Genomic DNA, 17,405 nt, shown 5'->3' with positions numbered 1-17,405 from the left:
GTGTGTCTGTACTTCTCTTTTCCTGAAGTTATATTCCAAAGTAAATTAGAATTGTGCCTTCCCTACTTTCTTCTACTAATATGACTGATTCTATTTCTTTGTTTTTCCATTCCCTTTTTTTTCTTCAACAGATTCACATCCTTACTTAGCTTCTGAGCAGGTTTTATGACATTTCTACTTGGGGAGAAAAGCAGTAACTCGAATTCTATCAGTTTCCTAGAATTATCATAGAAACATTTATTCAAACGCACCTGCATTAGCATTGCCACTGTCATGGGTCCGACGCCTCCAGGAACAGGCGTGATGAAGCCCGCCCTCTCTTTGGCCTCACTGTATGCCACATCGCCCACAACTTTCCTCCCACTTGGTTTACTATCATCTGGTCATGGGGGGGGAAAAAATCAAAGCAAAGTCTCAGATGCGTAATCCTGGTGTTTATTTCTAAATTAAGTGATCGACTACGACCACTTGTTCCGAAAACTAAGTAAAGTTTAGGGTGTGTAGTCCCATCTGGCTCAAGTGCTTACTTTAAAAGTTATGGGATGACAGGTGTTTGCTATTTCCTAAGGAGACGCTTATTTTACCTGCAAAAATTCACAAGATGCTTAAGTGGTTTTTCAGAACCAAAAGAATCCTTTTGTAGTCTGTCAGGTGACAGATACAATACCAACTGCTTTTTACTCTTAAAGCCAACTATCCAATTTATAATGAGCTCCTTTAAAAATGTTAATTTGCCAGGCCTACAGAGGAATTTTTTGGGTGCACAAAACTCTAACTATGTCACAGGTGCCAGATACCGTTTCTACAGCAACTGTCAGCATTTTGTAAGCTCCAGGCATGAGATGGAGGAACAATTCAACATCCAATTCCAAAGATGAGCAGCCACTTAAATGTATGCAAAAGGCAAAGAATATAATTACACTTCCCTTAAAAAGACACAAGAATAACTACAATTCTTACCAGCAAAGAATAGCTTATTCAAGGGAACAAAACCGGTGATGCATCATTGCTCACTCAAGCAGAAAACACCTCCACCTGGCTTCAGTGCACTTCCGGGAGGGGCTGGGGGACAGGGCTGGACCCTGAGCTCTAAGGCTTCAGAGGCAGGATCTGGTAGGATCACGGCTATTTCACCACCTCTCTCTGATCAGATCGCCAAAACTGAGAGAGGATGCTTCAGAGTACAAGCAGGTCCTCAAATAACGTCATTTCATTCAACGTCATTTTGTTATAACATAGATGAGAGAAAAAATTGATTCCCGGGTGGGGCCACTTCTGTGGATTTTGCACATTCTCCTCATGTCTGTATGGGTTTTCTCCCATATTCCAAAAAAGTGCACATTTAGTGAACTGGAGTGTCTAAATCATCCACTCTGAGTGTGGGTGTGTGTGATGCGCCCTATGATGGAAGGGGTCCTTCCAGGGCTGGCTCCTTCCTTGCTCCCTGAGCTGTAGGACTAGGCTCTAGCCACCTATGACCCTGAACTAAAAGAAGCAGGTTGAAAAATAATCTTTCCTACGTTTATTCATCTTTCTTAATTGTATGTATAGTTTACATTTATTTCTATGTTTAATATTAGAAGTGTTTCAGTCTTTTTTTTTTTTTTAATCCTCACCCGAGGACATTTTCCATTCTTTGCACAGATAGAGTGGGAGGGAGAGAGAGGAAGAGAGAGAGAGAAGGAAACATCGATGTGAAAGGGACACATCGAGTGGCTGCCACCCGCACGACCAACCAGGGCCGGGGACAAAATGCAACCGAGGTACATGCCCTTAGCGGGAACCGAACCCGGGTCTCTCCGGACCGCAGGTGGATGCTCTAACCGCTGAGCCAAACCGGCCAGGGCGAAGTGTTTCAGTCTTTAATTTAAAAGTTTGGTGATGCTTTTTGTGACTAGAAATGTACCATGGGAATTTAACTCATTTGTATCAATTAGCCTTCAGGAAAATTGGTTTCATTATACGTTGTTTCACTTAAAAACTGCCATTTCCAAGAACCTATAGACATTAATGGACGGCTTACTGTATAGCCAAAAGGCCAGAATCAAGAGACCTAGACTGTGGGACCAGCTCTTCCACTAACTGCTTGTCCTCAGCTCCTGTGGGCTCCTTACTGGTCAGAAGTCCAAAGATGCAAAGGACAATACTCCTTATTTCACAAGCCTGCTGAGAATCAAGTGAGAAAATGTGCATATTCTTGAAATTGAAAAAGCATTCCACAGACGTAAGAGTTTCTATTCCCATCCTAGACACATATCTATTTTCTATATATACGATAAGGACCTGATACACAAAAACTCCTCAGATAGTTTCAGGTTTTTAGAAGATTACACTGCTGCGTTGGCAGAACATTTCCTCTCAAAACCACTTCAGTTCAGAATGCCAAGGAAATACTGTTAAGGGTTTGTCCTTTGTACAGGTTTCAATAGTTTAATGCTGAAGTTAGCTTCAAATACCCCAGCACCTTTTTCTATTTATTAATGTTAGTCACTTTCTCCATGTTTCTCAATACATAGGAGACACACCAATTTTATTTTTAATTTATTTTTATCCTCACCTGAGGACATTTTTGCATTTATCTTCAGATAGAGCAGGAGGAGAGAGAGAGTAAGACAGAGAGAAACATCGATGTGAGAGAGACACATTGACTGGCTGCCACCCACACAACCCCAACCAGGGCGGGGACGAATTGCAACTGAGGTACATGCCCATAGCGGGAACCGAACCCAGGACTCTCTGGTCCGCGGGCTGGCACTCTAACCGCTGAGCCAAACTGGCCAGGGCAAGACACATCAATTTACTGCACAACCAAATGCCACACTGGATGAACTCAGTTTTGCTACTTCACCAAACACCATTGTGGAAAGTGTGATGTGGTTAGTGGAAAAAGTGACCACTTCTCAATATAAGTAAGTGTATGGCTTTAGTAACCAACAAACATCTTGGTTAAATACCCCAGGCCTAGAACTTCTTTTTCATTGGGAATTATAGATGCAAAATTCAACTGAAGATCCAGCCGAGACCTGACTCCTTCACATTTAATTTGGGGACCCCGTAATAATAGAGTCCAGTGTAGAAGCCACTATGCTGGGTGAGCGGAGACTGGATTGGGATTGGGTGGGGAATCTGTTCCCTTTTTATAACCTCTCCAAATAAACCTTACCACTAATCTAGCCCTTCTCAAATTATCTTTAGTAAGCCAAGCAGAAAGAACTCTTTGATGTGTTTCTCTGGCCAATTCTTTCTGCTGTGTACTTGAAACTTAAAAAATATGCCTTTTTTGAGGAAATAAAGAAAAATACACACTTTAATTCATTTTTATTTAGCAAGTGACTTATAATGTTATACCTGAGTGGACCATACAAAGATTTATTTATTTTTAAAATTATTTTTATTAATTTGCTTTTGTTACAGATGTTTCTTTCCTCCCCATTGACACCCTCCTTCCCATGCCTCCCCCCGCAGCCCCTTCCCCAGCTTTGTTGTCTATGTCCATTGGTTATGCATACATGCATATAAGTTCTGTGGTTTATCTCTCCCCCCCAACCCCCCCTCTTCTGGGGTTTGTCAGTCTGTACCTTACCTCTATGTCTCTGGGTCAATTTTGTTAATCAGTTTGTTTAGTTTATTATATTCCACAAATAAGTGAGATTATGTGATATTTGTCTTTCTCTACTTGGCTTGTTTCGCTTAGCATAATATTCTCCAGGTCCCTCTATATCATCTGAAATGATAAGAGATCTTTCTTTCTTACAGCTGCATAGTACTCCATTGTGTATGTGTACCACTGCTTTTTTATCCATTCATCTACCGATGGACACTTGGGCTGTTTCCAGATCTTAGCTATTGTAAATAGTGCTGCTATGAACATAGGGGTACATATATTTTTTCTGATTGGTGTTTCGGGCTTCTTAGGGTATATTCCTAGAAGTGGGATCACTGGCTCAAATGGCAGTTCCATTTTTAACTTTTTTTTTTTTTTTAAGGATTTTGTTCACTGCTTTATTCTTACAAGTGCTTCAATATTCAAAACACAATTCTTTTTGCCAGCATTTGGCGTGTCTAAAAGAGGTTAGAAAAAGTTAGAATCCATAGAATTAGGTGTCTAAAAATAGAAAAAACCCTAAACATTTAAAAATTCCTCAGGTCCTGCGTAGAAATAAAATTCATTAGCAAAAAGAATGTTTTAGGTCGGAAATGCTGTATTTTACAACTCCAGATCCTGACCTAGACTTGACCGGTGAGGATTCCACGCACTGTATGAATGTCAGGAGAGAAGCCATTCCACTGGCCAGTTCTGGCATGTGACCTACCTGGCTTGCAAAGTTTTATACATCTCTTAAACCTAAACCTCCTGGTTCTCTGACATCGACTGTCTTAACCTTAATTCTCAATGATGTTTTAAACAAACAAACAAAAATTTTCCCTGCGAGATCATACATTTAAATATTTGTTGCTTGTGGATGAAAACAGAGAAACCAAGTACTGATATGAATTAACAATTCAGTGATGGAGCAGTGAACTCTGGATGGCTATGTAAGCAGTAAGGAAAGTCCCTCACTAATCCTGCACTTGCTGTGCACACCAGAGGTGACCACCCTGGCAAGGTCAACAGGAAGAGGGTGTGAACCCCAGCAGCTGCTCGATGGGTTTAAACTGCCACTCATACACCACACCAGCTAGTTTTTCCATCCGAGCAACTTGCTGATCATTTTCACCTGCTTCAGAGTAGACGCCACCTGATAGCTGAACACAGATTCACAGAGGAATCTCTCAGAGCCATCTTCTAACATCTCCCCAGCTCTTTGGGGTAGGTGAGAAGGGCTGTCCGTGGTGGGGCAAGGTCTGAGACACTGAAACCAGATCCAGTGACAGAACGTCTACTGACCCCACCAGCTGAGGAGGAGGATGAAGAGGCAGCCATTTCCTTTCTAGTAGAATTCTCACGTCACTCAGCAGCTTTGGCACTTTCCCCTGCAGCCCCACCCCCAGCGCATGAGCCAGGGTGGAGGACAGCCTCCATTTTTAACTTTCTGAGGGAACACCATACTGTTTTCCATAGTGGCTGCACCAGTCTACATTCCCACCAGCAGTGTACTAGAGTCCCCTTTTCTCCACACCCTCGCCAACACTTGTTGTTCGATGATTTGTTGATGGTGGCCATTCTGACAGGGGTGAGGTGATACCTCATTGTTGTTTTAGTTTGCATTTCTCTGATGATTAGTGACATTGAGCATTTCTTCATATTTCTCTTGGCCACTTGTATGTCCTGCTTGGAAAGGTGTCTATTTAGCTCCTCTGCACATTTTTTAATTGGGCATATTGTCTTGGGTCCATTTCTGGGTTCTCTGTTCTGTTCCACTGGTCTATATGCCTGTTCTTGTGCCAGTACCAGGCTGTTTTGATCACAGTGGCTTTGTAGTATAACCTGAAATCTAGTAATGTGATCCCTCCTACTTTGTTCTTGTTTGTTTTTGTTTTTGTTTTTCAAGATTGCTGTGGCTATTTGGGGTCTTTTTTGGTTCCATATAAACTTTTGGAGTGTTTGTTCTAGTTCTGTGAAATATGTCATTGGTATTTTGATGGGGATTGCACTGAATCTGTAGATTACTTTGGGTAGTATGGACATTTTAATGATGTTGGTTCTTCCAATCCATGAACAAGGTATGTGCTTCCACTTTTTTATATCTTCCTCTATTTCTTTTTTCAATGACCTGTAGTTTTCTGTGAAGAGGTCCTTTACTTTGGTTAAGTTTATTCCTAGGTATCTTAGTTGTTTTTAGCTGCAATGGTAAATGGGATTGACTTTTTAGTTTCTCTTTCTGTGTATCATTGGCGTATAAGAATGCCGTCGATTTCTTGACATTTCTTGTATCTTGCTACTTTGCCAAATTCACTTAATAAGTCTAGTAGATTTTTGATGGAGTCTTTAGGGTTTTCTATGTACAATATCATGTCATCTGCGAATAATGACAATTTCACTTCCTCCTTTCCAATTTGGATCCCTTTTCTTTTTTCTTCATGTCTAACCGCTGTGGCTAAGACTTTCAGTACTATGTTGAATAAGAGTGGCGAAAGTGGGCATCCCTTTCTTGTTCCTGTTCTTAAGGGGACTGCTTTTAGTTTTTTGCCCATTGAGTATGATGTTGGCTGTAGGTTTTTCATATATGGCTTTTATTATGTTGAGATATGATCCCTCTATCCCCACATTGCTGAGAGTTTTTATCAAAATGGGTACTGGATTTTATCGAATGCTATTTCAGCATCTATTGATATAATCATACAATTTTTATTTTTCATTTTACTTATGTGGTGTATCACATTTATTGATTTGTGAATAATGTACCAAACTTGCATCCCTGGAATGCGTCCCACTTGGTCATGATGAATAATTTTTTTGATGTATTGCTGGATCCGATTCGCTAATATTTTGTTAAGGATTTTGGAATATGTGTTCACCAGGAATGTTGGCCTGTAGTTTTCTTTCTTTGTAGTGTCTTTATCCGGTTTTGAAATTGGGATTATACTGTCCTCATAAAATGAGTTTGGAAGTGTTCTGTCTTCTTGAATTTTTTGGAATAGTTTGAGGAGAATGGGTATTAGATCTTCTTTGAATGTTTGGTACAACTCCTCCGTGAAGTCATCCGGACCTGGGCTTTTGTTTGCTGGGAGTTTCTTAATTACATCTTCAATTTCTTTTGTTGTTATTGGTCTGTTCAAGTTTTTTATTTCTTCTTGGTTCAGTTTTGGCAGGCTGTGTATTTCTAGAAATTTGTCCATTTCTCCTAGATTGTACAACTTGTTGGCATATAATTGTTCATAGTATGTTTCAATGATCCTTTCTATTTCTGTGGTGTCAGTTGTTACTTCTCCTCTTTTGTTACTGATTTTGTTTATTTGGTTTCTCTCTTTTTGTTTCTTGGTGAGTCTGGCTAAAGGTCATCAATCTTGTTTAGCTTTTCAAAGAACCAGCTTTTTGTTTCATTGATCTTTTGAATTGTTTTTTTGGTCTCTATGTCGTTTATTTCTGTTCTGACCTTTTACTATTTCCTTCCTCCTACTAGCTCTAGGTTTTTCCTTTTGTTTACTTTCTAGTTCTTTAAGTTGTAGGGTTAGAAAGTCAATTAGGAATTTTTCTTGTTTCCTGAGGTAGGCCTGTAGTGCTTTGAACTTCCCTCTCAGGACTGCTTTCACTGCATCCCATAGATTTTGTCTTGTGTATTCGTTTTCATTGGTTTCCAGGAAACTTTTAATTTCTTTCTTGATCTCGTTAGTACCCCATTTATTGTTTAATAACATGTTTAGCCTCCAAGTGTTTGAATGTTTTTGTGATTTATTTTTTAATGGAATTGAGTACTAGTTTCATGCCACTGTGATCTGAGAAGATGCTTGATATGATTTCAATCTTCTTGATTTTGTAGAGACTTGCTTTGTGTCCTAACATGTGGTCTACCCATGAGAATGTCCCATGTGCAATTGAGAAGAATGTATGTTCTGCAGCTTTGGGTTGAAATGTTCTGTAAATATCAACGAAGTCCAACTGATCTAGTTCATCTTGTAAGGACTCTATGTCCTTGTTAATTTTTAGTCTAGATCTATCCGGTGGTGTCAGTGGTGTGTTAAAGTCACCCACTGTGGCCCTGGCTGGTTTGGCTCAGCGGTGAGAGTGTTGGCCTGCAGTCCAGAGAGACGCGGAAGGGCACATACCTCGGTTGCAGTTTGTCCCTGGCCCTGGTTGGGTCGTAAGGGAGGCAGCCAGTCGATGTGTCCCTTTCACGTCGATGTTTCGTGCGCGCGCTCTCTCTCTCTCTCTCTCTCTCTCCCTCTTTCTCCCTCCCACTCTATCTAAATAAAAAATGAAGGAATGTCCTCGGCTGAGGATTAAAAAAAAAAATGTGACCCACTATGATCATATTGTTATTGATCTCTCCCTGAAGTCCTCCAGAAGTTTTTTAATATATTTTGGTGCTCCCATATTTGGTGCATATATTCTTGCCACGGTTATATCCTCTTGTTGGATTGATCCTTTTAATACTATGTAGTGACCCTCTCTGTCTCTTATTATGGCCCTCGTTTTGAAGTCTATCTTGTCAGATATGAGTATTGCTACACCAGCTTTTTTCTTCATTTCCATTTGATTGGAAAATTTTTTTCCATCCCTTCACTTTCATCCTGTGTGAGTATTTTGTTGTGAAGTGGGTCTCTTATAGACAGCATGAATAAGGGTCATGTTTTCTTATCCAATCAGCTAACCTATGTCTTTTGATTGGAGCATTTAAGCCATTTACATTTAAAGTAGTTATTGATAGTTATTAGTTGCTTTTTTTTTTTTTTAATCCTCACCTGAGGACATTTTTCCATTTTTTGTTCAGATAGAGTGGGAGGGAGAGAGAGAGAGAGAGAAAAACATTGATGTGAAAGGGACACATCGAGTGGTTGCCACCCACACGACCCAACCAGAGCCGGGGACAAACTGCAACTGAGGTGCATGCCCTTAGTGGAAACCGAACCCGGGTCTCTCTGGACCGCAGGCCAATGCTCTGCTGAGCCAAACTGGCCAGGGCACCATTTTAATTTTATGCCTGTGTTCCCCCCATCCCCCCCTCTCTGTTTCTTCTTCTTCTTACAACCGTCCCTCCAGCATTTCTTGCAGTGCTGGTTTGGTGGTGGTAAATTCCTTGAGCTTTTTTTTTTTTTTTTTTAATCTGTGAAATTCTTTATTTCTCCTTCAATTTTGAATGATAGCCTTGCTGGATAGAGTAGTCTTGGATTCAGACCCTTGCCTTGCACTACTTTGTACACTTCATGCCACTCCCTTCTGGCCTGCAGTGTTTCTATTGAGAAATCAGCGGACAGTCTAATGGGACCTCCCTTGTAGGTAACTATCTGTCTCTCTCTTGCTTCCTTATTATTATTATTATTATTATTATTTTATCCTCACCCGAGAACATTTTTCCATTTTTTGTTCAGATAGAGTGGGAGGGAGAGAGAGGAAGAGAGAGAGAGAAACATCGACGTGAAAGGGACACATCGAGTGGCTGCCACCCACACAACCAACCAGGGCAGGGGACAAACTGCAACCTAGGTACGTGTCCTTAGCGGGAACTGAAGCTGGGTCTCTCTGGACCACAGGCCGATGCTCTAACCACTGAGCAAAACCGGCCAGGGCTCTTGCTTCCTTTAAGATTCTTTCTTTGTCATTAATGTTTGCCATTTTTATTATGATGTGTCTAGCTGTGGGTCTTTTGGGGTTCATCTTGATTGGGACTCTGTGTTTCCTAGACTTGTGTGACTTTTTCCTTCACCAATTTAGGAAAGTTTTCTGTCATTATTTCTTCAAACAGGTTCTCTACTCCTTTCTCGGATTCTTCTCCTTCTGGTACAGTTTGTTGCAAATGTTGTTACGTTTTGTATTGTCCTTTAACAACACAGCTCCCTTAAACTCTCCTCCTACTGTTTAAACTTTTTTTCCATTTGCTGCTCTATTTGGGTGTTTTTCTCTATCTTGTCTTCTAAGTCACTGATTTGGTCTTCAGCTTCTTCTAATATACTACTGAACCCTTCTAAGGTATTTTTCATAACAGCTATGTCACTTTATTTCCTCTTGATTTTTATGCATAGCTTCTACCTCTTTATGCATTGCTTCTACCTCTTTTTTTTTAAGCTGAAGTAGTTCCCTGTAAGCTCTTCATAATTCTTATTAAGTTGCTTGTAGTTCTCACCAAATTGTTTGAGCACCCTTAAAATCATTGCTTTGAATTCTTTATGTGACACGTTGTTTTCTTCCATTTCCTGTAGTTCCTTTTCCAGTGATTCCTCTTTTTCTTTTGTTTGTGTGTTATTTCTTTGTCTCCCTATTTTAGCCATCTGGTAGCTCTATACCTAGTGAGGGATGTTTGGATGTGTAGGCAGCTCACTGTTTATCAAATAAGGCTACTGTGCCTCCCAGACTGTTCTGTTGCGTGTCACCCCTTGCCTGCTGTGGATCCTGGAGGATTGGCTACTGGGGGCTGTAATTGGTGTCTCCTGGTAGGTGCTGCTGCTGGATTTCATGGCCCCCTCTGAAGCTGTACCCCACTGGTCACTGGTGCCACCACCTGTAGCTGTATTGCTTAGGCGCTGCTGGAGCCACACTCCCCGCCCTCACCATGGGCGGCTGGGTCACACAGGCCCCTATGGATACCCGGCTTCCCACCACTCTTGTGGGCAGCAGTGTTGCACAGGCCCCGATGGAGCCCTAGCTCCCACCGCTGGCGCCCCAGGACCCGCCACTGGCAGCTGGGGAGTGCTGCTGCCCAGGGAGGCTCAGCTCCTGCTCAGCCTTTGCTATAATTTTGGGGGATGGTTCTCTGCTGCTGGTCTGGCTTCTGTTGCCTGGGGATGTCTGCTCCCCAGCCTCTGTTGCTGGGGGTATATCTTGATTCTGATCGGGCTGCTACTGTGGGGGATGGTGCTGGGCTTCCGGCCGATCTGCCATTCGGCCGTTCACGGTTTCTGCAACCAGCACCTTGACAGCTCCGCTACTGTGCACTGGTCTGTGTTGACACAGGGTGTCCACTGGTCCGTTGGTGCCAGGTGCACTGGTGGGCTCAGGTTGCTGGGCCCTTGCTGCTCCCACTGCCTCCTCCCAGGGAAGACCTGGATCTTCCAAAATGGTGGGACCTCCCCACGGTACAGGGAGAAGCGCCCTGAAGAGCCGCAGCACAGGAACCTTCTGCTCCGCGGCTCTGCACTGCATGAGTTTGGTCGTCCACCTTCACGTCCACTCACACTCTCTCACACACTACTTCACTCTCTCACACACTCACCCTCCCTCTGGTCCTGCCCGCCACCATCTTCTCCATGTAAATGATTTAAATAATCAAAATATGAACCAAGAAGTGCTCAGCTGTGCTGCAAAATGAAGAGAACAGTCTTTAGGTCCTCTAGCTCACCATGGTTGGCAAGTCAGCGATTCTGCCATCCTGGGGAACAATAAAATCCAGCCTTACTGATATTTATTCACCTATATGCCCAGGATCAGTAAAAATACATTTGACCAGGAAGGTAGTGCACTGATCGTATTCACATTTTACCATCTACATGAGGAATAAATGTGAACAGGAGGGGAGGTTTCATGTTTAAGTTGACATTTCATATCTATCTGCAAGACAAGGTCCCCACACAGGTGATTCTTCATCTCCCTCAAATTTAGTCTCCCCCAAAATGCCCAAAGCAGAAATATGATACAGAAGATGCAAGGTTTTAAACAGAACGAGCCTGAATATCATACCGCAAGTGCTCAAAGTGAGGAGTTGTAGGTGAGCACTTTCTTTATCACCCATTAGATAATTACACTACAAGAAAATGAGTGCTCAATTAAGAGCTACTGTCTTAAAAGCATGGTAGGGAGAGTGGGAGGCAGGTTAAAAACAGTGAAGGCTTGACAGTGACTAATATTCCCGTCAGCTTAGTGTCTATATTTCAAACTTGTGATGGCAAGGAAGAAAAAGAGATTATTTTTGCGATTAACTCCTGCAACAAGTCAATAGATGCAAGTACAAGCAGCTAGAGGACATAACGCTAGACGCGGCACTGCAGAGACCACGGCCCTGAGAAGCCGACTGGTAATGGAGGGGAGCACAGGATGCCAAGTATGAGACACATGATAAAAGAAACACCAAGTTCAGCCCCACCAGTGTGGCTCAGTGGCTGAGCATCAACCCATGCACCAAGAGGTCGCTGGTTCGATTCCTGGTCAGGGCACATGCCCAGGCTGTGGGCCCGATCCCCAGTGGGGGGCATGCAGGAGACAGCCAATCGATGTCTTCTCATCGATGTTTCTCTCTCTCTCCCTCTCTCTCTAAAATCAAAAAAGAAAAAAAAAAAGGACTTCTGGTCAAGATGGCAGCGTAGGTAAACGCAGTATCGCGTCCTCCCACAACCACATCAAAGTTACAACTACAGAAAAACAATCATTCAAAACCGCCTGAAATCAAGCTGAATGGAAGTCCTACAACTACGGAATTAAAGAAGCAGTCACATCAAGACTGGTAGGAGGGACAGAGGCAAACATGCTGGTCCCACACCCACGTGTGGCACATAAAAATCAGGAGGACACCTTGGCTGGGAAGGTCCTCTCTGAGGACTGAGGGGTCCCCATCCCACACCAGGCACCCAGCTCAGGGTTCCAGTGCCAGGAAGAGAAGTCCCCATAACTTCTGGCTGGAAAAACCAGCAGGAACTGAGGCTCAGGGAGGCTGAGGCGGCTGGAGCCCCAGGCAGCTCCTTAAAGGGCCCGCACACGGACTTATCGGATTCACTCCCTCTAAGCTTGGAGGGGAGGCAGCTGGAGGGGCGCCAGAGACACACAGGGAAGAACTGAGCTGTTTGGCACTGGAGCGAGGGCTGGAGAGGAGGCTTTCTCCAGGACAAACGTGCTGTCAGAGGCCTTTGTTCCTTTGGTGAGCCCTTCCCTGGAATGGCAGACAGCTGCCATATCTGGGACTCCAGCAACCTGGCTCACACTGGTAGCCCCGCCCTGGTGATTCCCTGAGGCCCCGCCCCACCCAACTTTCAGGCCCACCCAAGCTGTTGCCACTTGCTTAACCATAGGATTGGCCTGTCTTGGATCCTGCTTCAGGTTTTCCTAAATTCTTTCAAACAAGCAGCATCTGGTCTCAGCTAGCCCCATATCTCTCGTTAAGTAATACATAGAAACAAACACAGGGAGGCAGCCAAAATGAGGAGACAAAGAAACAGGTCCCAAATGAAAGAACAGAACAAAACCCCAAGAAAAGAACTAAGCGAAATGGAGCTAAGCAACCTAACAGATGCTGAGTTCAAAATACTGCTTATAAGGATGCTCAATGAACTTAGTGAGGGCCTCAAGAGCATAAAAAAGGACCAGTCAGAAATGAAGGAAGCACAGTCAGAAATGAAGGAGGCACTAACTGAAATAAAGAATAATTTACACAGATTCAATAGTAAAGAAGGTAAAGCCAAGAAGCAAACCATCGATTTGGAATATAAGGAAGCAAAAAACACCCAATCAGAACAGCAAAAAGAGAAGAGAATCCAAATAAATGAGGATAGTGTAAGGAGCCTCTGGGACAACTTCAAGTGTGCCAACATTCGCATCTTAGGGGGTGCTAGAAGGAGAAGAGAGAGAACAAGAAATCGAAAACCTCTTTGAAACAATAATGGCAGAAAACTTCCCTAACTTGATGAAGGAAACAGACATACAAGTCCAGGAAGCACAGAGAGTCCCAAACAAGATGAACCCCAAGAGGCCCACACCAAGACACATCATCATCAAAATGCAAAAGGTTCAAGACAAAAAGAGAATCTTAAAAGCAGCAAGAGAAAAGCAGATAATTACCTACAAGGGAGTTCCCATAAGACTGTCAGCTGATTTCTCCAAAGAAACTTTGCAGGCCAGAAGGGAGTGGCAAGAAATATTCAGAATGATGAAAAGCAAGAACCTACAACCAAAATTACTCTATCCTGCAAAGCTGTCATTTAGAATCGATGGCCATATAAAGACTTTCCCAGATAAGAAAAAGCTAAAGGAGTTCATCACCACCAAACCGTTATTATATGAGATGATGAAGGATCTTTTTGAAGAAAAAGATAAAAAATATGAACAAACAAAATGGCAATGAATACATATCTATTGACAATGGAATCTACAAACAAAATGAACGGGCAGAACAGAAACATTCTCATAGATACAGAGAACATTTTATTGGTTGTCAGATGGGAGGGGAGTTGGGGGGAATGGGTGAAAAATGTGAAGTGAATAAGAACAAATTGGTTGCTAGACTGACAAACCTCAAAGAGAAGGGGGTTGGGGGGTGGGAGGAAATAAACCAAAGAACTTATATGCATAACCAATGGACACAGAGAACAGTGGGAAAAGTCAGGAGGGGGGCGGGAGTGGGGAGGAGGGGGTCAATGGGGGGGGAATGAGGAACATCTGTAATACATTCAACAATAAAGATAAAAATAATAATAATAATAATTGATTGCCAAATAAATAAATAAATAAATAAATAAAAATAAAAGAAACACCAAGTTCTACGGGAAAGGAGGAAGGGAGAGGATTTTCAAAAGGGGAGATCATCCCTTGTTGAGGTGATATCAGACAAGGTTTGGAAGGAGGAAGGGACATTTCAGACAGAGAGGAGGTGGGGAGGAAGTGGTTGAAAGTAAAGATCAGGGTTGAGCTTATGCAATTTTGTGTAGCCCAAGGCCTGGGGTGGTGCTTGATGTAGAGAAACAGTCTCAATTAAAGACTGTTCCTTCTTGAATCTCAGGTACGTACATAAGTGTATGCTGCATTGTCCTTTCAAATTTTATGTTTGAAAATTTCATGAATAAAGAACAGCCTGCGCCACTAAACATGCAGGTGTAGAGGCTGCAAAGGACAGACAGCCATGTGCGGGAGGGCACATGTAGGACGGGTTTTCACAACGTGCATGTGAGCAATGAGGACGCAGAGGCAGCTGGAACTAGTACAGGGTTAAAGAGTCTGACAAGTACCATGGGAGGGGGAGGCTCATGGGCCCACATCAAGGTGAAGGTGGCAAAAGCACACAGATGGATCTGAGTGGGAGTCAGAGGAGTAGGAAACTCACAGTAGTCCATCCAGCTGAGGGTTACACTCAATTGTAGCACTGAGTACAGAGGAGAGAGAAAAATCCTAATAATTAAACATAAGTCCAATAGAGGGAATAAGTGGGAGAGAAACTAAAAGGTTCTAGACGCGTCGGAAGGAAGACTGGTGATCTAAACGAAAACAGGGCAGTGAGGCCTGAATTAGGGAGGACATGGCTGTAAGGCTGGCTTTGTCCTCTCTGCCTAGAAAGAGGAGGTCGAATGCCTTCTTTGTAAAGCCCTCTAGAAGTCTCCTGGCAGAATGAGCCCCTCTCCTGAAGTCTCACAGCACTTTGCAAAGATGACACTATATTTTAAATCCATGCATCCTTTGTGAAAAGAAAGGGTAATCTGGACATAAAGACAGAGTGAGAGCTCCCTCTTGCCCCTTCTCTGGACAAAGTCATCTGGGGAGCTGCACAGCACAGTGGCTAAAACCACAGGTTCTGCCGTCACGCCAACTGCCTGCCAGTGGCAACTGCGCCTTCTGCTAACTACAAGCACCCACAGGCAGGCCCATCATGCTGAGCTTCAGCACTTCACGCCTAAAACAGGGCAAGGGCTTCATCTGATGGCCTGGACATCTTCCTCCGCCCAGCCCTCCACCAGAGACCGCCTTCCTCCTCCAGCGACACTCACCTGGGACATAATTGATTCCACAGTCAATGACTATTGCCCCAGGTTTGATCCACTCCCCTTTCACCATTTCAGGCTGACCAGCTGCAACCACCAGGATGTCACCGTTATTTACCTAAGGAAAGATTTCAGAAATGAAACAATTAAACAGAAAAAGTCTAGAAGTGGAAAGGACATTCCTTTCATCCCTGTATGACATGTTCACTGTCATCAGCTATTTTCTGTAGGCCACTCATTGACAGCTCTTTATCCGCTGTGATCATTCCTATGTGTGCCAAAAAGCTCCCCTTTCACAAGGTATTCTACCAGGTGATGTCCCTGAATGTCAAAACATCCAGAGACCGCTCCCTCCCCTACAGAATGTGGGAACTACCACAATTCCAAGAGAAGGTGCTGGGCCGCTCCTGCTCTCTCTCCACATTTAAGAGACTGCACTGTTGCAGCAGATTTCTGTCCACATCTCCCCCTGGAGCACCTTTATCTCTGAGGTCACCATTGTCGTCAATTTGGGATCTGGCTGCCAGGGGTCAATACCAGTTCTTATTCTGCTAATTCCTATCTCCCATATGGGGGACTGGTGTAGAAGGAATACAGTCAGAACAAAGTCTGTGTAACCATGGGCAAGTTTTTTATGTGAATGTTTCTTCATCTTATAAAATGAGACAAGAATTGGAATTGTTATAGGGGCTAAATATGATAGTGAGGTTAAAGTACATGGCAGTTTCTGGCACTTAAATGTTAGTTATTCCCATTAAGTGAGAACACCCACCACACACGTGCTTGTGCATGCACACACACAGACACACAGATCATCTTCCACTCCACTCTGGACCCTTACCTCCTTGTCCAGATTGGCAGTCTTGGAGTGGCAGGTGGTCACTGTGGCATGGTTCCACAGAAGCAAGTCATGCATGGGGGCACCGACTATTTTACTGCGCCCGACCACCACGGCGTGCCTTCCAGCAATCTGTATCCCTGAAAGAAAAGCCAACGTGCATCAGAGAACTGGGGGGAGCTGCCCTCCTTTGCATGCCACCTAAGTGGGAAAATTCAGAACAAGTGCACAAAAACATTCTTAGCATCAAATAGAATCTTCTAAAAAACTCTTTCTTAGGAAAGAATATTCTCCACTCTAGAGTTTTAGCTACAAATTGGTCCTTCCTTGTACACGTGTCTTTCTCACTGTGGGTTCTCCAGAGCAGCTTAAGCCAAGATACATTCATGAAGTCACAGGAGAGTGGGAAGAAAGTGTGTTTACTCTTTAGAAGCCAATATGGTGTTCCTAAAACAGAAATATATCCTAACTGGAATTATGCAATGTGATATAGAAAGTTAAGCCACACTCAAAGAAAATAAGAAACCCTGACACGCATGGCTATATGGAAGACGACATCGGATTAAATTACATGGGAATAACATGACGGCAAATAGGGGGCATGTAACGGGGTGGAGGGGTGGGCGGGAAATGAGATTAGTATTGGTGATTCTTTCCAACTTTGGTAAGCTTACTTATGCAGTCCCTCACCTAACTTTCTCTTTTGGCTTAGGGCCTGAGCCATAGGGTTATTTGCTGGGAAGTGATAAGGGGAATTTTAACTGTAGCAGAGAGCTTTCTTTTTGCCTACTCAGCACCCATTCTTCCAGCACCATACCAATGTCCTTCTCATGACCGACATACTCTACTTAAGTGAGATGGTTTGGGTGAGTACCCAATAGTAGACAAGTGACCATATTTTATCCCCTGGCCAGTGAGATCCAATCCCATGTCTGTTAGGCACAAGGATGAATCAAGGCTGGAGCTGTGTGGGGCCACCAAGTAGAGTCTGAGAATGAGCTAGAAAAAAGCAGAAATACAGTCCTGAAGACTCCGCCTGAGCCCCCCGCACCTAGCCATGGCTGAAGCGGACTCTTGCTTAAGGCAGTTTGTGCTTAAATTGTGCTTCTTGCAAAACATTAATTTTATCCAAAAAGATAAGCGTCTATATAATGCTAACACATCATAACACATAGAAGTAAAGCTCTCAAAGTCTGAAGTGTTTCAAAGGTACCTTACAATACTTTTTAGGATTCAGCAAAGGACTTGAAGTTGCTTTAAGGCAATGGCAGCTTCACTATCGGTAAGAGGAAGTGGG

General features: G+C 43.3%; 1 protein-coding gene and 1 pseudogene across 6 annotated transcripts in view; both read right to left on the bottom strand.

Moving 5' to 3' along the window:
- Positions 1 to 17,405, bottom strand: part of MTHFD1 (methylenetetrahydrofolate dehydrogenase, cyclohydrolase and formyltetrahydrofolate synthetase 1) — a 79,576-nt gene that overhangs the window by 32,595 nt on the left and 29,576 nt on the right. For 4 of the 6 annotated variants that reach the window (XR_004958651.1, XM_036254086.1, XM_036254036.1 and 1 more), the window contains exons 7-9: positions 16,112 to 16,248; positions 15,277 to 15,388; positions 252 to 379 (exon numbers count right to left, since the gene is read on the bottom strand). Coding sequence is in view for 5 of the 6 variants with exons in the window: in XM_036254086.1 (XP_036109979.1) it covers positions 252 to 379; positions 15,277 to 15,388; positions 16,112 to 16,248 (377 nt within the window). In the remaining variant the exon portion in view is untranslated. Of the gene's footprint in view, positions 1 to 251; positions 380 to 10,808; positions 10,817 to 15,276; positions 15,389 to 16,111; positions 16,249 to 17,405 lie in introns of those variants that run through there. The other 2 variants (XM_036254059.1, XM_036254068.1) reach the window with 2 other exon arrangements.
- Positions 4,609 to 5,010, bottom strand: LOC118625302 (annotated as a pseudogene).

The sequence above is a fragment of the Molossus molossus genome, unplaced genomic scaffold (assembly GCF_014108415.1).
Source record: "Molossus molossus isolate mMolMol1 unplaced genomic scaffold, mMolMol1.p scaffold_m16_p_1, whole genome shotgun sequence".
Classification (NCBI taxonomy): domain Eukaryota; kingdom Metazoa; phylum Chordata; class Mammalia; order Chiroptera; family Molossidae; genus Molossus; species Molossus molossus.
Note: the sequence above shows the minus strand (reverse complement) of the source record. Positions and strands in the feature narration are given on the sequence as shown.